Source organism: Ovis canadensis, chromosome 12, assembly GCF_042477335.2.
Source record: "Ovis canadensis isolate MfBH-ARS-UI-01 breed Bighorn chromosome 12, ARS-UI_OviCan_v2, whole genome shotgun sequence".
Lineage (NCBI taxonomy): Eukaryota > Metazoa > Chordata > Mammalia > Artiodactyla > Bovidae > Ovis > Ovis canadensis.
The window spans coordinates 86,565,073-86,585,081 of record NC_091256.1 but is presented as its reverse complement, the minus strand read 5'-3'; the positions used below and the strand labels follow the sequence as shown (position 1 = coordinate 86,585,081).

At 38.7% G+C, this 20,009-nt stretch overlaps 1 protein-coding gene across 1 annotated transcript in view; it reads left to right on the top strand.

Moving 5' to 3' along the window:
- The window catches only part of LOC138415858 (membrane cofactor protein-like), a 44,971-nt gene extending 25,262 nt beyond the window's left edge, over nt 1–19,709 (top strand). The window contains exons 6-12 of the mRNA XM_069544397.1: nt 2,250–2,335; nt 4,277–4,471; nt 14,835–15,017; nt 15,394–15,411; nt 16,537–16,575; nt 17,385–17,423; nt 19,554–19,709. Of these exons, the coding sequence (XP_069400498.1) occupies nt 2,250–2,335; nt 4,277–4,471; nt 14,835–15,017; nt 15,394–15,411; nt 16,537–16,575; nt 17,385–17,423; nt 19,554–19,627 (634 nt within the window). The 3' untranslated portion in view covers nt 19,628–19,709. The remainder of the gene's footprint in view (nt 1–2,249; nt 2,336–4,276; nt 4,472–14,834; nt 15,018–15,393; nt 15,412–16,536; nt 16,576–17,384; nt 17,424–19,553) is intronic.
- Nucleotides 19,710–20,009: the final 300 nt, after the last annotated feature.

The window sequence follows — 20,009 nt, the reverse complement described above, 5'->3', positions numbered from 1 at the left end:
TGAAAAGAAGAGAGGCAAAAAGCAAAGGAGGAAAGGAAAGATATAAGCATGTGAATGCAGAGTTCCAGAGAATAGTAAGAAAAGATAAGAAAGCCTTCCTTAGCAATCAATGCAAAGAAATAGAGGAAAATAACAGAATGGGAAAGACCAGAGACCTCTTCAAGAAAATTAGAGCTACCAAGGGAACATTTCATGCAAAGATGGGCTCAATAAAGGACAGAAATGGTCTGGACCTAACAGAAGCAGAAGATATTAAGAAGAGGTGGCAAGAATACACAGAAGAACTGTACAAAAAAGATCTTCAAGACCAAGATAATCACGATGGTGTGATCACTCACCTAGAGCCAGACATCCTGGAATGTGAAGTCAAGTGGGCCTTGGAAAGCATCGCTATGAACAAAGCTAGTGGAGGTGATGGAATTCCAGTTGAGCTATTTCAAATCCTGAAAGATGATGCTGTGAAAGTGCTGCAGTCAATATGCCAGCAAATTGGGAAAACTTAGCAGTGGCCACAGGACTGGAAAAGGTCAGTTTTCATTCCAATCCCAAAGAAAGGCAATGCCAAAGATTTCTCAAACTATCGCACAGTTGCACTCATCTCACATGCTAGTAAAGTAATGCTCAAAATTCTCCAAGCCAGGCTTCAGCAATACATGAACCGTGAAATTCCAGATGTTCAAGCTGGTTTTAGAAAAGGCAGAGGAACCAGAGATCAAATTGCCAACATCCTCTGGATCATCAAAAAAGCAAGAGAGTTCCAGAAAAACATCTACTTCTGCTTTATTAACTATGCCAAAGCCTTTGACTGTGTGGATCACAATAAACTGTAGAAAATTCTGAAAGAGATGGGAATACCAGACCACCTGACCTGCCTCTTGAGAAACCTGTATGCAGGTCAGGAAGCAGCAGTTAGAACTGGACATGGAACAACAGACTGGTTCCAAATAGGAAAAGGAGTATGTCCAGGCTGTATATTGTCACCCTGCGTATTTAACTTATATGCAGAGTACATCATGAGAAACACTGGACTGGAAGAAGCACAAGCTGGAATCAAGATTGCCGGGAGAAATATCAGTAACCTCAGATATGCAGATGACACCATCCTTATGGCAGAAAGTGAAGAGGAACTTAAAAGCCTCTTGATGAAAGTGAAAGTGGAGAGTGAAAAAGTTGGCCCAAGTTCAACATTCAGAAAACGAAGATCATGGCATGTGGTCTCATCACTTCATGGGAAATAGATGGGGAAACAGTGTCAGACTTTATTTTGGGGGGGCTCCAAAATCACTGCAGATGGTGACTGCAGCCATGAAATTAAAAGACTCTTACTCCTTGAAAGGAAAGTTATGAGCAACCTACATAGCATATTCAAAAGCAGAGACATTACTTTACCAACTAAGGTCCGTCTAGTCAAGGCTATGGTTTTTCCAGTGGTCATGTATGGATGTGAGAGTTGGACTGTAAAGAAGGCTGAGTGCTGAAGAATTGATGCTATTGAACTGTGGTGTTGAAGAAGACTCTTGAGAGTCCCTTGGACTGCAAGGGGATCCAACCCATCCATTCTAAAGGAGATCAGTCCTGGCTGTTCTTTGGAAGGAATGATGCTAAAGCTGAAAGTCAAGTACTTGGCCACCTCATGTGAAGAGTTGACTCATTGGAAAAGACTCTGATGCTGGCAGGGACTCGGGGCAGGAGGAGAAGGGGACGACAGAGGATGAGATGGCTGGATGGCATCATGGACTCCATGGACGTGAGTTTGAGTGAACTCCGGGAGTTGGTGATGGACAGGGAGGCCTGGCGTGCTGCGTTTCATGGGGTCGCAAAGAGTCAGACATGACTGAGCGACTGAACTGAACTGATGGGATTTCTCAAGCTCAAGGCAGTCATGGAGCTGGAACTTGAATGCCAGGCAGGCAAGTTCTAGGGCCCTGATTTCTCTGCTTAGTCCTTACTGAGGAAAATGGTGTGAGCACAGAGTAGAAGTCAGTGTGTAATACACTTGCCAGAGGGAGCAGAGGGGCTACAGTGACCAGTGTGACAGTAATTTACACATTTGACTGTAGGCCAAAGTGGGTCCACATGCAGAAACTCTCTTCAGTTGAGTTCCAGATTTAGCATATCCATAATATTTTAAGAAACTTCTTTTTCAATTTACTATAGTGTAGAAAGACAACCCTATTAATATGTTTTTTCATTTTTATCCACAACTTCTAATTGCTAAAGAACATAGCAACTGTTCTTTTCTCATTTAGTTTTTATATGATTGGAGCAAGAATTCTACATTGTGAAATTTCTGAAAATAATGTGAACTGGAATGATGATCCCCCAGTATGTGAAAGTAAGTATATCCTCTCTTTAGCATATAGAGTGGCAGTTCTCAAACTTTTTGATGTGGTGAGTGTGAGTGAGTGAAAGGCGCTCAGTCGTGTCTGACTCTGCAACCCCATGGACTATCCAGCCGATGGGATTCTCCAGGCCAGAATACTGGAGTGGGGAGCCTTTTCCTTCTCCAGGGAATCTTCCCAACCCAAGGATTGAACCCAGGTCTACCACATCACTGGCAGGTTCTTTGCCAGTTGAACCTCAAGGGAAGCCCCTTTGATGCAGGGGACCCCTTTATTCTTTTAAAATGAAGTAGACACCCAAGAGCTTTTCTTTATATGGGTTATGTCTATTGATATTAATATTATACTGGAATTAAAGCTGAAAAAATTTTTAAATAATTGTTAATTCATTTTTAAGAAGAGTAAGCACAATACATGCAAATATATGCAACAAATTTTTATGAAAAATCAAAAAATTTTAAAACAAATAGTGAGAATTGTGGTACTGTTTTACCTTTTTCCATATTACTTAATTTTTTTCTAGAGTCCATGCACACGTTTTAATTTTTTACAGTTAATTTATTTTTGGTTATGCTGGGTCTTTGTTCCTATGCACAGGTGTTCTCTAGTTCCTGTGAGCAAGAGGCTACTCTTTTTTATTTAATTTAATTTATTTGTTTATTTTTACACCAAAGTCATTTTGTATTGGATTGTAGTTGATTAATAATTTTGTGATAGTTTCAGTGAACAGTGAAGGAATTCAGCTGTACATACACATGTATCTATTCTTCCCCAAAGCCCCCTCCCATCCAGATTGGCACGTAACATTGAGCAGAGTTCCATGTGCTGTACAGTAGGTTTTTGTTGGTTATCCTTTTTAAATACAGCAGTGTGCACAAGACCTTTTCAAAGTCCCCAACTATCCCTTCCCCTCAGCAACCATGAGTTCGTTTTCTAAGTCTGTGAGTCTCCTTCTGTTTTCTAAGTAAGTTCATTTGCTTTTTAGTTTCCACATACAAGGGATGGCATATGATGTTTCTCCTTCTCTGTCTGACTTATTTCACTCAAGATCACGCTCTCTAGGTCCATCTGTATTTTGCTGCAAATGGCCTAATTCATTCTTTGTAACGGCTGTATATATACGCACCACCTCTTCTGTATCCGTTCCTCTGTCGATAAACATCTGGGTTGTGTCCACGTCTTGGCTGCTGTAGACAGTGCTGCAATGGACACTGGGGGGCATGTATCTTTTTGAGCCAAGTTTTTCTCTAGATATATGCCCAATAGTGGGATTGCAGGATCATATACGGTAGCTCTGTTTTTAGTTTTTTAAGGAACCTCCATCCTGTTCTCCATCGTGGCTGCACCAATTTACATTCCTACCAACAGTGCAGGAGGGTTTCTTTCTCTCCACACCCTCTCCAGCATTTGTTGCTTGTGGATTTTTTTGGTGATAGCCGTTCTGACCAGTGTGAGGTGGTATCTCACTGTCGTCTTGATTGGAATTTCTGTGATAACCAGTGGTTTTGCACGTTTCCATGTGAGGCTGATGGTCAGTATTAATATTAACAATCAATTTGTTAGTGGAGATATTTATAAATCATAAAGGATTTTCTTAGCACATAGTTTTATTTTTAATCACAAGTACTTTTTAGCATTAAATTGTCAGCCTGTTTTATGAAGGTGAAAACACAACTTAGAATGGCCTTGTAGATAAATATATGTATGTCATATTTTGGGAAATAAGCTTCATTCTAAAAGTTAATTTCTAAATTAATGCTTTGAATTTGAGATAATACATTTTGACATAAAGACTTTCTTCTAATTGGATATTGGATTCACAGCTAGCTTATATTAATCATATGTTATGAATTATTTGAAGGACGTTCATAGGACTTTGCTAATGTTGTCTTACTATTTTATCTTTGCTTCATGTCCTTTTCCCCCCTTTAAAGAGATTTTGTGTTCCACACCTGGAAATATAAAAAATGGAAGATTTACCATTTACAAGGATGAATATCATTATAATGAGGTAGTAACTTATACGTGTGATCCTTCAAATGGACCAGATGAATATTCTCTTGTTGGAGAGAGTAGGCTTACTTGTGTTGATCAAGACAGATGGAGCAGTGATCCTCCAGAATGTAAAGGTAATAATATTTCCATTTATTTCCTCCTGAGTCTGCAAAGACCATGGAAGCACTTCATAAATAGTTTCACCTATAAGTAAACACAACAGTCATAAATAGTTACTCCTCTTGCTAAATTGACTTCTAATTTAATTTAATATTGGTCAAATCAAATTAAAAGATAATTCTAGTTGTAGAGTTCCCTACCAGTCGCTCTGCATGTCCTTGGCATTCCAATTTATACATCATGAGCTACTGTGTATATGCACGAGCTAGAACTTTTTGGTTTTCTTGTTTGTTTGAAAGCATCAGAAAACTCAACACACCCTGGCTTAAGAAATAAGAAAATTTTATCTTGTATTACAAGATCTCTGAGAGTTCTGGCTACAGGAATATTAAAAGACTAACCCACTAAGTATCCATCAATATATGAATAGATGAAGATGTGGTGTGATGTGGTGTGGTATAGTGTATGTGTGTAATGGAATATTCAGTTCAGTTCAGTTCAGTCACTCAGTCGTGTCTGACTCTTTGCGACCCCGTGAATCGCAGCACGCCAGGCCTCCCTGTCCATCACCATCTCCCGGAGTTCACTCAAACTCACGTCCATGGAGTCCATGATGCCATCCAGCCATCTCATCCTCTGTCATCCCCTTTTCCTCCTGCCCTGAGTCCCTCCCAGCATCAGAGTATTTTCCAGTGAGTCAACTCTTCACATGAGGTGGCCAAGTACTTGACTTTCAGCTTTAGCATTATTCCTTCCAAAGAACACCCAGGGCTGATCTCCTTCAGAATGGACAGGTTGGATCTCCTTGCAGTCCAAGGGACTCTCAAGAGTCTTCTCCAACACCACAGTTCAAAAGCATCAATTCTTCAGCACTCAGCCTTCTTCACAGTCCAACTCTCACATCCATACATGACCACAGGAAAAACCATAGCCTTGACTAGACGGACCTTTGTTGGCAAAGTAATGTCTCTGCTTTTAAATGTGCTGTCTAGGTTGGTCATAACTTTCCTTCCAAGGAGTAAGCGTCTTTTAATTTCATGGCTGCAGTTACCATCTGCAATGATTTTGGAGCCCAAAAAGATAAAGTCTGACACTGTTACAACTGTTTCCCCATCTATTTGCCATGAAGTGATGGGACCAGATGTCATGATCTTAGTTTTCTGAATGTTGGAAGTGAGAAATAGATTTAAGGGACTAGATCTGATAGATAGTGTACCTGATGAACTGTGGAATGAGGTTTGTGACATTGTACAGGAAACAGGGATCAAGACCATCCCCATGGAAAAGAAATGCAAAAAGCAAAATGGCTGTCTCGGGAGGGCTTACAAATAGCTGAGAAATGAAGAGAAGTGAAAGCAAAGGAGAAAGGGAAAGATATTCCCATCTGAATGCAGAGTTCTAAAAAATTGCAAGGAGAGTTAAGAAAGCCTTCCTTAGTGATCAGTGCAAAGAAATAGAGGAAAACAACATAATGGGAAAGACTAGAGATGTCGTCAAGAAAATTAGAGATATCAAGGGAACATTTCATGCAAGGAAAGGCACAATAAAGGACAGAAATGGTCTGGACCTAACAGAAGCAGAAGATATTCAGAAGAGGTGGCAAGAATACACAGAAGAACTATACAAAAAAAGATCTTCACAACCCAGACAATCATGATGGTGTGATCACTCACCTAGAGCCAGACATCCTGGAATGTGAAGTCAAGTGGGCCTTAGAAAGCATCATTATGAACAAAGCTAGTGGAGGTGATGGAATTCCAGTTGAACTATTTCAAATCCTGAAAGACAATGCTGTGAAAGTGCTGCACTCAATATGTCAGCAAATGTGGAAAACTCAGCAGTGGCCACAGGACTGGCAAAGGTCAGTTTTCATTCCAATCCCAAAGAAAGGCAATGCCAAAGAATGTTCAGACTACCACAGAATTGCACTCATCTCACACGCTAGTAAAGTAATGCTCAAAATTCTCCAAGCCAGGCTTCAGCAATACATGAACCGTGAACTTCCAGATTTTCAAGCTGATTTTATATAAAAGGCAGAGGAACCAGAGATCCAACTGCCAACATTCACTGGATCATAGAAAAAGTAAGTTATATGTATAAATTCCCAAATATTTGAAAAGTATGCAAGAGACTACTAAGGAACCCATGAGTCAAAGAAGCAGTCAGAAGGACAGTTAGACAGTGATGGATTGGATAAAGATTAGAGCACAGCAGATCAGTAGATCAGATGTGGGCTACAGTGAAAGTGTTGCTCAGAAAGATATTTTTAGTGTGAAATACTTATGTTAGAAAAACAGAAAGGTCTTAAATCAATCATCTAAGTCCTACCATAAGAAATGAAAAAAGAAGAACAAATTAAACCCAAAGCAAGAAAACACAAGGAAATAATAAAGTTAGAAATCCATGAAATTGAGAAGAGACACAAAACAGGGATAATCAAAGAAATTAGCCTGGTTCTTAGAGAAAATAGATGAAATAGATAAACTTATAGACAGTCTGACAGGGAAAAAGATATAAATTACCAATAACAAGAGTGAAAAGGAGACCACCGCAAAATATCCTACAGACATTTGAAGAAAAATAAGAAAGAAAACAAACCACTGTATGCCTATACATTTGACAGCTTAAACCTTACAAAGAGTACTATAAACCCTGTGTCCTCACTGGGGGATTCTACCAAACATTTAAGGAATAAATGATAGCAGTTCTACACAAAGCCTTAAGAAAATACAAGACGAGGGAATCCTCAGCTCGTTTCATGAGGACAGCATTGCTCTGACGCCAAAAGCAGATGGCGTACAAGATAGCGATTTGACATTTACAAGATCAAAGCAAGTTGATCACCATGATGTCTTGTTCCCACCTGTCGCTATTTAGAGTAAGTACAGAATTATTGACTGTATTGTCTGTTGTGTATGACGTAACCTCATGGCTTATCTGTCTGATAACTGGAAGTCTGTGCCTTTTAATCCACTTCTTTTATTTTGTGCATCCTCCCAACCACCTCCTCTCCGTCTATCACTTGTTCTCTGTATCCATGAATCTATTTCTGCTTTGTTTTGTTAGTCCATTTGTTTTATTTTGTAGATCCCACATATAGATGAGGTCATATGGTATTTGTCTTTCTCTGACTGACATTTTACTTTGCATAACACCATCTAGGTCCATCGATGCTGTCATGAAGGGGAAGATGCCATTCTTTTTATGACTGGGTAATATTCCATTGCATACATACCACATCTTTGTCACCCGTTCCTACCCTTAGGTGGCTTCCATATCTTGTTGTTCAGTCACTAAGTCATGTCCGACTCTTTGCAACACCATGAACTCCAGCACACCAGGATTTCCTCTCCTTCACTATCTCCCAGGGCTTGCTCAAACTCATGTCCGTTGAGTCGATGACGCCATCCAACCATCTCATCCTCTGTCGTCCCCTTCTCCTCCTCCCTTCAGTCTTTCCCAGCATCAGGGTCTTTTTCAGTGAGTTGGCTCTTCGCATCAGGTGGCCAAAGTATTGGAACTTCAGCTTCAGTATCAGTCCTTCCAATGAATATTCAGAGTTGATTTCCTTTAGGATTGATTGGTTGGATCTCCTTGCATTCCAAGGGACTCTCAAGAGTCTTCTCCAGCATCACAGTTCAAAAGCATCAATTCTTTGGCACTCAGGCTTCTTTATGGTCCAACTCTCACATCCATACATGACTACTGGGAAAATCATAGCTTTGACTAGAAGGACCTTTGTTGGCAAGATGATGTATCTGCTTTTTAATACACTGTCTAGGTTTGCCATAACTTTTCTTCTAAGGAGCAAGTGTCTTAATTTCATAGCTGCAACCACCGTCCATTGTAATTTTGGAGCCCAGGGGAAATAAAATCTGTCACTGTTTCTGTTTTTTGCCATGAAGTGATGGGACCAGATGCCATGATCTTCTTGTTTTGAATGTTGAGTTTTAAGCCAGCTTTTTCACTCTCCTCTTTCACCTTTATCAAGAGGCTCTTTAGTTCCTCTTAGCTTTCTGCCGTTAGGTGGTGTCATCTGCATATCTGAGGTTATTGATATTTCTCCTGGCAATCTTGATTCCATATTGAGCTTCATCCAGCCCAGCATTTCACATGATGTAGTCTGTATATAAGTTAAATGATCAGGGTAACAATATACAGCCTTGACATTCTCCGTTCCCAATTTTGAACCAGTCCATTGTTCCTTATCGGGTTCTGTTGCTTCTTGACCTCCATACAGGTTTCTCAGGAGACAGGTAAGGTGATCTGGTATTCCCATCTCCTTAAGAATTTTCCACAGTTTGTTGTGATCTACACAGTCAAAGGCTCTAGAGTAGTCAATGAAGCAGAAGTAGATGTTTTTCTGTAATTCTCTTGCTTTTTCTATATGATCCAATGGATGTTGGCAATTTGATCTCTGGTTCCTCTTCCTTTTCTAAATCCAGCTTGTACCTCTAGAAGTTCTTGGTTCATGTATTGTTTAAGTCTAACTAGGAGGATTTTGGAAGGAAAACTGACCTTTTCCAGTCCTGTGGCCACTGCTGAGTTTTCCAAATTTGCTGGCATATTGACTGCAGCACTTTCACAGCATCATCTTTCAGGATTTGAAACAGCTCAACTGGAATTCCATCACCTCCACTAGCTCTTTGTTCGTAGTGATGCTTTCTAAGGCCCACTTGACTTCACATTCCAAGATGTCTGGCTCTATATTAGTGATCACATCATCATGATTATCTGGGTCATGAAGATCTTTTTGTACAGTTCTTCAGTTGTATTCTTGCCACCTCTTCTTAATATCTTCTGCTTCTGTTAGGTCCAGACCATTTCTGTCCTTGATCAAGCCCATCTTTGCATGAAATGTTCCCTTGATATCTCTAATTTTCTTGAAGAGATCTCTAGTCTTTCCCATTCTGTTGTTTTCCTCTATTTCTTTGCATTGATCACTGAAGAAGGCTTTCTTATCTCTTCTTGCTATTCTTTGGAACTCTGCATTCAGATGCTTATATCTTTCCTTTTCTCCTTTGCTTTTCGCCTCTCTTCTTTTCACAGCTATTTGTAAGGCCTACCCAGACAGCCATTTTGCTTTTTTGCATTTCTTTTCCATGGGGATGGTCTTGATCCCTGTCTCCTGTACAATGTCACGAACCTCATTCCATAGTTCATCAGGTACTCTATCTATCAGATCTAGGCCCTTAAATCTATTTCTCACTTCCACTGTATAATCATAAGGGATTTGAATTAGGTCATACCTGAATGGTCTAGCAGTTTTCCCTACTTTCTTCAATTTGAGTCTGAATTTGGTAATCAGGAGTTCATGATCTGAGCCACAGTCAGCTCCTGGTCTTGTTTTTGTTGACTGTATAGAGCTTCTCCATCTTTGGCTGCAAAGAATATAATCAATCTGTTTTCGTTGTTGACCATCTGGTGATGTCCATGTGTAGAGTCTTCTCTTGTGTTGTTCGAAGAGGATGTTTGCTATGACCAGTGCATTTTCCTGGCAAAACTCTATTAGTCTTTGCCCTGCTTCATTCCGTATTCCAAGGCCAAATTTGCCTGTTACTCCAGGTGTTTCCTGACTTTTGACTTTTGCATTCCAGTCCCCTATAATGAAAAGGACATCTTTTGGGGGTGTTAGTTCTAAAAAGTCTTGTAGGTCTTCATAAAACCATTCAACTTCAGTTTCTTCAGCGTTACTGATTGGGACATAGACTTGGATAACTGTGATATTGAATGGTTTGCCTTGGAGACGAACAGAGATCATTCTGTCATTTTTGAGACTGCATCCAAGTACTGCATTTCGGACTCTTTTGTTGACCATGATGGCTACTCCATTTCTTCTGAGGGATTCCTGCCCTCAGTAGTAGATATAATGGTCATCTGAGTTAAATTCACCCATTCCAGTCCATTTTAGTAAGCTGATTCCTAGAATGTTGACGTTCACCCTTGCCATCTCCTGTTTGATCACTTCCAATTTGCCTTGATTCATGGACCTGACATTCCAGGTTCCTATGCAATATTGCTCTTTACAGCATCGGGCCTTACTTCTATCACCAGTCACATCCACAACTGGGTATTGTTTTTACTTTGGCTCCATCCCTTCATTCTTTCTGGAGTTATTTCTCCACTGATCTCCAGTAGCATATTGGGCACCTAATGACCTGGGGAGTTTCTCTTTTGGTATCCTATCATTTTACCTTTTCATACTGTTCATGGGGTTCTGAAGGCAAGAATACTGAAGTGGCTTGCCATTCCCTTCTCCAGTGGACCACATTCTGTCAGCGATGGGAATACCAGACCGCCTGACCTGACTCTTGAAAAACCTGTATGCAGGTCAGGAGGCAACAGTTAGAACTGGACATGGAACAGTAGACTGGTTCCAAATAGGAAAAGGTGTACATCAAGGCTGTATAAATAAGCAGTTCACCCTGCTTATTTAACTTATATGCAGAGTACATCATCAGAAACGCTGGGCTGGAAGAAGCACAAGCTGGAATCAAGATTGCCAGGAGAAATATCAATAACCTCAGATATGCAGATGACACCACCTTTATGGCAGAAAGTGAAGAGGAACTAAACATCCTCTTGATGAAACTGAAAGAGGAGAGTGAAAAAGTTGGCTTCAAGCTCCACATTCAGAAAACGAAGATCATGGCATCTGATCCCATCACTTCATGGCAAATAGATGGGCAAACAGTGTCAGACTTTATTTTGGGGGGCTCCAAAATCACTGCAGATGGTGACTGCAGCCATGAAATTAAAAGACGCTTACTCCTTGGAAGGAAAGTTAAGACCAACCTAGATAGCATGTTGAAAAGCAGAGACATTACTTTGCCAACAAAGGTCCATCTAGTCAAGGCTATGGTGTTTCCAGTGGTCATGTGTGGATGTGAGAGTTGGATTATGAAGAAAGCTGAGTGCCGAAGAACTGATGCTTTGAACTGTGGTGTTGGAGAAGACTCTTGAGAGTCCCTTGGACTGCATGGAGATCCAACCAGTCCATTCTGAAGGAGATCAGCCCTGGGGTTTCTTTGGAAGGAATGATGCTAAAGCTGAAACTCCAATACTTTGGCCACCTCATGCGAAGAGTTGCCTCATTGGAAAATACTCTGATGCCAGGAGGGATTGGGGGCAGGAGGAGAAGGGGACAACAGAGGATGAGATGGCTGGATGGCATCACTGACTCGATGGATGTGAGTCTGAGTGAACTCCGGGAGTTGGTGATGGACAGGGAGGCCTGGCGTGCTGCAATTCATGGGGTCGCAAAGAGTCGGACATGACTGAGCGACTGAACTGAACTGAGGAGGATTTTGAGCGTTACCTTGCTAGCTATTATTTTTTAAAAAATGCTGTAATGGAAAAAGTGCTGCACAAATCTTTTTAATTAGTGTTTTATTTTCTTTGGATTAATACCCAGAAATAAAACTGCAAGATCATATGGTAGTTCTATTTTCCCCTAGGCTATGGCTCGCTGTATTCATTTCTATACACTGTCTTTCAAAGTAGAAATTAACTATTCTTTAAACGTTTATTGCAATTCACCTGTGAACCCACATAATCCTTATTTTGTTTTTTGGGAGTTATTTGATCACTGATTCAATTTCACTACTAGCGATCATTATATTCGCATTTTCTATTTCTTCTGGACTCAGTATTGGGAGAGTGAACGTTTCTGAGAATTTGTCCATTTATTCTAGGTTTTCCAGCTTTGGATGTATAGTTGTTCATAGTATTCTCTATGACCCTTTGTATTTTTGTGGTATTGGTTATAACCTCTGTTTTTTATTTCATTTACTTGGATCCTTTGTTTTGTTTCTTGATGAGTGTGGCTATATGTTTGTCAATTTTATCTTTTCAAAGAACCATCTCTTATCTTCATTGTTTTTTAGCTCAATTTCATTTATTTCCACTCTGTTCTTCATTATTTTCTTCCTTGTACACATTTTGTGGGGAGGGTTGTTCTTTTATTGTTATGGGTGTAACTTTAGATTATTTACTTGAGAACCCACTCCAGTATTCTTGCCTGGAGAATCCCATGGATGGAGGAGCTTGGTGGGCTACAGTCCATGGGTCACAAAGAGTCGGACACGACTGAGCGACTTCACTTTCACTCTTACTGTTCCTGAGGTAAACCTGTGTGGCTATAATCTTCTCTCTTAGACTGCTTTTCCTGTGTTGCAAAGATTTGAAACACACCATTTTCATTAATCTTAAAAATATTTTTATATTCTTTTTGATCTCTTTAGTGAATGATTGACTGTTTAATAACATGTTTTTTGGTTTCCATGTGGCATTTTTTTTCCAGTTTTCTTCTGTGGTTGATTTGTGATTAGAAAAGATATTTGATCATATATTCAAATGTAAGACCTAAACTCTAAGACTTTATGGGAAGAGATAGAAAATATTTATAAGTAACCAAAGATTTCTTTGAAAACCTTAGAAGCATTATCCTTTAAAGAAAAATAAATAAACCAGACTTCTTAAAATCTCAGAACTGCTGCTCTCAAACATATTGGAGAAAGAAAAAATAGCCATAGACTGGGATAAAATGTTTGCCAAGGACATTGCTGAATGGACTTCAAACTATGATAAATAAAGAACTCTTAAAACACAATATGAAAAAAGCAACCCAATTTACAAAAAAGGGGGAACATATTTGAATAGAATTTTTTCACCAAAGAAATGTGAATGCCAATGAAGTATATGAAATGTTGCTCAATATTGTTAGTAATAACAGAAAGTTAATTTAACATCATGATGAGAAACCACTAAAAACCTATTAGAATGCCTGAAATTAAAAAGAGTAACTAACAATTTCATGCTTTGGTAAGGATATGATGTATTTGAAACTCTAATACATTACTGTTAAGAATGCCAAGTGGTATGACCATTTTGAACACAATTTAGCATTTATACAGTTAAGCATCCACTTAAGGGTTCAATCCCTGGGTCAGGAAGATCCGCTGGAGAAGGGCATGGCAACTCATTCCAGTAGCCTTGCCTGGAGGATCCGTAGACAGAGGTGCCTGGTGGGCTACGTTTCATAGGGTTGAAAGAGTGGGACATGACTGAGAGACTAACACTTCAAGGTACAACTCAGCGATCCAAGTCAGGTGAGAACAGGTACAGATGGAAACCTCCATGAGAGTGTTCATAGCATCCTTACTCATAATCATCCCGCACTGGAAACAAGCGAGAATTTCCTATCAACTGGAACCTGCCGGGTTACCGTCTGTAGGGCCTCAGAGAGTCGGACAAGGCTGAGTGACTATCACTTTCACTTTTTCACTTGCATCTATTGCAGATTTAATCTCATAAAACATTCTCTTGAAGTCACTGCCCAGTCCAGCGCTTTTCGGTTTTGCTTTGTTTCCAAGTTCTGCAAAACCTATTAGGAGATCCAGAAGTCAAGCTGGAGTGTCATAATCTGTAATTTACTTCCGGAGAAGCAGAAAGTGAAAGTGAAGTTGCTCAGTCGTGTCCGACTCTTTGTGGCCCTGTGGACTGTAGCCTACCAGGCTTCTCTGTCCGTGGAATTCTCCAGGCAAGAGTACTGGAGTGGGCTGCCCATTTCCTTCTCCGGGGGATCTTCCCAACCCAGGGATCAAACCCAGGTCTCCCGCATTGCGGGCAGACGCTTTAACCTCTGCGCCACCAGGGAAGTCTGGAGAAGCAGAGTAGAATGCGAAATAGCAGAGCACACTGGTGTGAGGACTAAGTATTAACTTGAAACCTGATCTTGGGTCTGCATGCTTGGATACTGCTTTACAACTTAAAAATTATTTCTTGATCTCTTGATTGTAGTCCAAAATGTTTGGAAAACACTGTCCTAATTACACTGGCCTTTGTATTTCTTGAACATCCCAGTTCCTGTGTGTTTTTGCCATATGAAAACTTTTATTTTTCATATTTTTTTCATGACTGGCTTCTTTTAAACTTTTAAATTTGAGCCCAACTATTACCTTCTCCAAAAGTCTTTACTATCTTTCTAAAAGAACAAGGTATGTAATTAGCCTCAGCATGAGCTGAAAAAAATCCTAGAGCTGAAGAATAGCAAAAGTCACTTTTGAACTTACCCTGAATTTGTATCTGATAGTCAGACCTTTTCAAAACTTGCCAGCACTGGGGGGAAAAAAAAAGTAGAAAAGTCAATAAACTATAATGATGGTCTGTTCCTAGTAGAAAAACATTATTAGATTCCTCTAAATCTGTTTCCCTAAAGTCAAATGCACAAATAAAGTCTTTTTTTTTTTTTCCAATTAGCATCCTACCTTTCATTCTTTGCTTCTTTCTTCCCACTGGTAATTATTACTTTGCACTAGATTTTTGCTCCTATGTGAAGCATATTTCCATTAATTTTGGAATTTTTCCCCTTTTCAGTGGTCAAATGTGACTATCCAGTTGTTGAACATGGAATGATATTATCAGGATTTAGAAGAAAATTTTACTACAAAGCGCAAGTTGTATTTCAATGTAACCAGGGTTTTTCTCTTCATGGCAGCAACACAATTGTCTGTAATGCAAACAGTACTTGGGAGCCCGAGATACCAACATGTACTAAAGGTATGAAGGTGTTTTTCTCCTTATTGTGATTTTTTTTTTTTACAATAAATCTCAATGATACAGAATAACAGAAAAGAAACAGTTTTAGTACTGATCTCTCTCTTATAGCCATTTCCATGTTACATGCATGACAACTAATTCACAAAGAAAGCGGCTGTTTTGATTTTTCTGTGCTTTTATAGGCTCTTAAAATGTGATGTTATGTACATCACAGCTGCATAAATTTCTCTTGTTCAGCATCTTTACATGTAAGATGGATAGGAAACATTTTTCGGTGTAAATTAAAGCAATTACATTTTTATATAAATAAGTATGCAAATGAAAAGAAAGTGATAAATTCCAAGTAATCCAATGAGCTTATGTTTTTGTTTTCCAGTGCCAGTTGCTGCTACTGGTAAGCCTTCAACCACCCGTGCTTCAGGTTTCATAAAGCCCTGCTCATACTTGTCAATATCCTTTTAATTCTTTGTGAATTTTCAAAATCCTTTAAATGTCTGGTGACTTACACTCACTGTAATTTTTGGTCATAGAAGGAGGGAGAATGCATTTACAGCCATTTTTGCACTTAGTCTAAAATTATTTACTAAACCAGATCTGTAAACTTAGGTAATGTGTATAAACTTGTTTACGTACACGGGTAACGGTTGAATGCCTCCCTCACTGTGTGATAGTAAAGTTACAATGGGATGCATCTAAAGCATTTGGCACAGGGCCTGGCGTCTAGAAAGCTCTTAAAGGGAGCTCTGCCAGCGCCCAGTTTCACTGTAATTAGTATTAGTATAGAGGAAGATCCGCAGCTACTGGTTTTTAACATGTATGTTTTCTGTATCATCAACATCGATAATTTATTCACTTTAAAAGTGACCTGTTGACACCTGTACAGGGTATCATCTGGGTCCAGGAATGTGTTTCATTTTCCTGCCAATAAGGAATTTGGTTCTTTTTAAATAGTGTAATTTTAACTGAGAAATTTCTGCTGTCTTCAGAACAAGACTGGTGTTTCTACTCCTCACCCCCAACACCTGCCAACCCATGCAATTATTATTTTTCTCTTTACTTGGCTTTTGTCTGTGTGTGTGTGGCAGCAGAAAATAAGTTTTATAACAACCGAAGGGCAGGAAAAGTCCCTACTTATTGAAATGAAATAGAGACTTTCTGGCAGCGACTACTGATTAGCTACTCTTCCTAAGACTTGAACGACTATTTTGATATTTCCTGACTTCAGGGCTGCTGTCTCTTCTCTTTGGTTGCAGCAGAAGCAAGAGACAAGGGAAAGAGTGGGAAGACGGGATTTTTATGATTTACCTTCTACATAATACAAAGCTATAGTGAACATTCTTACGTGTACAATTTTATGTACTTATATAATTGTATATTTAGGTTAACTTCCCAGAAGTAGAATAACAGAGTTTGGAAAATAAATCTATTTTTCATTTTGAGAAATAATCTTTTAAAAAGTGAAAAACCAAAATCGATTCTATATTTTGTACTGATGAGACTGATGAATTTATTTTTCCAGGTCCTCGTCCAAGCACAACGGCAGTGCCAAGTTCGACAGGTCTAGTACCTCTTTATCCTATCTACACAGTTAGGACTTAATAAGGCGATGGGTGAAAAATGATATCCTGTGCTAATTTTGCATTTTTAATTATCAATGAAGCTGAATTTTTAAATCTCCTTTCACTGATTTTTGGACCTCTGTTCATTTTTTTTGTGTGGTTTCAGAAGTATTTTCTTGTTAACTTATCAGAACTCATTATAAGTTAAAGCCCTTTTAACATGAAGTGGAATTTTCTTTTAGGTTTTTTTTTTTGTCTTATTTTACTAGTCACTTGTATAAAATTGTAAGATTTTATACTATTGAATATAGATTGCTTTTTATAACTTTTAATTACATAAATAGTATACTAACATACATTTATAAGATTTGTCCTTATTTATTGAAATGAAATAGAGGTTTTCTGGCAGGGACAGGAACTGATCAGCTACTCTTCCTAAGACTTGAGAGACTATTTTGATATGGTGGAAGGAATTGTCTTCCTGACTTCAGAGCTGCTATCTCTATCTTCTTTCTTTGGTTGCAGCAGAAGCAAGAACAGGAGAAAGAGTGGGAAGACAAGATTTTTATAATTTATTATTTGTTACCTTCTACATAATACAGAGCTATATGGTGAACATTCTTATGTATACAATTTTATGTACTTATATAAATGTATATTTAGATTAACTTCCCAGAAGTAGAATAACAGAGTTTGGAAAATAAATCTATTTTTCATTTTGAGAAATAATTTTTTAAAAACTGAAAAACCAAAATCAATTCTATAATTTTGTACTGATGAGACTGATGAATTAAATTTATTTTTCCAGGTCCTCGTCCAAATACAACTACAGTGCCAACTTCGACAGGTTGAGTACCTCTTTATCCTATCTACATGCTACTGCTAGGCTGCTGCTAGGTCGCTTCAGTTGTGTCCGACTCTGTGCGACCACATAGGCGGCAGCCCACCAGGCTCCCCGGTCCCTGGGATTCTCCAGGCAAGAACACTGGAGTGGGTTGCCATTTCCTTCTCCAATGCATGAAAGTGAAAAGTGAAAGTGAAGTCGCTCAGTCGTGTCCGACTCTTAGCGACCCCATGGACTGCAGCCTCCCAGGCTCCTCCGTCCATGGGATTTTCCAGGCAAGAGTACTGGAGTGGGGTGCCACTGCCTATCTACACAGTTAGAACTTAATAAGGCGTTGGGTGAAAAATGATATCCTATGCTAACTTTGCTTTTTAAATTACCAATGAAGCTGAATTTTTTTATCTACTTTCACTTATTTTTGCACCTCTGTGCATTTAACTATGTGATTTCAGAAGTAATTATCTTGTTGACTTATCAGAATTCATTATGCACATTAAAAGCCTTTTAACATGAAGCGGAATTTTTTTCTAGTTTTTTTCTTTGCCTTATTTTTACTAGTCAGTTGTATAAAATTATAAGATTTTATACTACTGAATATAGATTGCTTTTTACAACTTTTAATTACATAAGTAGTATACTAACATACATTTGTAAGACTTGCCCTTATTTATTGAAATGAAATGGAGGTTTTCTGGCAGGGACAGGAACTGAGCAGTTACTCTTGCCTAAGACTTGAGAGACTTTGATGTGGTAGAAGGAATTACCTTCCTGATTCCAGGGCTGCTCTCTTTGGCTTCTCTTAGGTTTCAGCAGAAGCAAGAGACAAGGAGAACAGTGGGAACAGCATTAGCCTGGGCAGACCTCACTCAGGGTCCTAGTGTGGCTTGGCTCACAAGTTATATCATTGCTATAGGTTCCAGTTTCCCATTGTTTAATGACTCAAACAAATGTCGCTTACTGCCTTCTTGTTTGTTTTTTTTCTTCTGCCCTAACATTTTGAGGAAGTGAGGGGCATTATTCATGTTAACATGGTAATTGGAACATCTTTTTATAATTCCTATAAACCTGGTACCCTCACTGAGTTTATTCATTGAGTACCTTGGTGAGTGCTGTGAAGTTTTGTGGGGAAAGAGGGTTTTTTTTTGGGGGGATGATATATAAAGATTGCATATATTCACTCATTGACCCACCAATGTTTAATCACCTGTTCCTAATGGGAATATGCACTGTGGTAACTATATTGATATGCTCTTTTGAAAGAGTTGACTGTAAGCATTTCATAAAGCCTTTATAAAACACTGATCCAGTTTAGTGTTTAAAAGAAGACAGAATTGTGAGGACAAGTTTATAAAGAAAGTAAATTACAGGGACCTTTTTTAAAATATAAAAATCAAAATTCCTCATGAGAGGACATGAGTTAGAGTTTTTGTCATCAGAACATGAGTTTTTATCATCAGTTAGAAAAAGACTATGAAAAGGACCATTAGTGAAATATAATGGTATAAAGTAGCTGTGATTATGTGTGTGTGCTCAGTTGCATCTGACTGTGACCCCGTTAACTGTAGCCTGCCAGGCTCCTCTGTCCATGGAATTTTCCAGGCAAGAACACTGAAGTGAATTGCCATTTCCTTCTCGAGGGCATCTTCCAGACCCAGGGACACCCCCATCTCTTTCGTCTCTTGCGTTAGCAGGTGGATTCTTTACCACAGTGCCACCTGGGAATTTTATGCCCTTCCAGGGAGATGTGATTATGTGTTTATGAAAAAGTGTGGGCAAAACACGAGGTGAAATAGAAAGGATACAAAAGATGTAGTATGACACTCTGTGGATGGTATTTTTAAAACATTGTATATTTATTCTGAATACATGATCTTTATGATTTTTTATTTGTTAATTTCTAATACGAAGCTATAGTAGGCATTTTTATGTATGCATTCTTATGTACTTATGTTAATAATATACATTTAGGTTAACTTTCCAGAAGTAGAATAGCATAGTTTGGAAAGGATGCATATTTTTCATTCTGAGAAGTAATTCATTTTGGGAAATAATCTTAAAGAATGAAACATCAGAATTAAATCTATAATTTTGTATTGATGAAATGGGTGAATTGAATCAAATCAATTTTTCCAGGTCTTCGTCCAACTACAGCTGCAGCATCAAGTCACGCAGGTTCGGTGCCTCTTTATCTTGCTAACACTGGTTAGAGTTTAATAAGGTGATGCGCGAAAGTGATGTAATGTACTAATTTGCATTTTTAAATTATCAATAAAGCTGAATTTTTTGTCAGCTGTCATGTATTTTGGTACTTTGTTCATTTTTCTATGTGGTTTCTGAAATTTTTTTTTGGTCAATTTATTATTTAAGCTCTTTTAACATGAAGTGGAATTTTCTTCTAGGTTTCTTCTTTGCCTTATTTTACTAGTCAGTTTTCTTTTAAGATTTTATTCTATTTCCTATAGATTCCTTTCTGCAACTTTTAATTATATAAGTAGATACTAATATGAAAAGTGAAAGTTGAAAGTTAGTCACACAGTCCTGTCCTACTCTTTGTGACCCCATGGACTGTAGCCCACCAGGCTCCTCCAT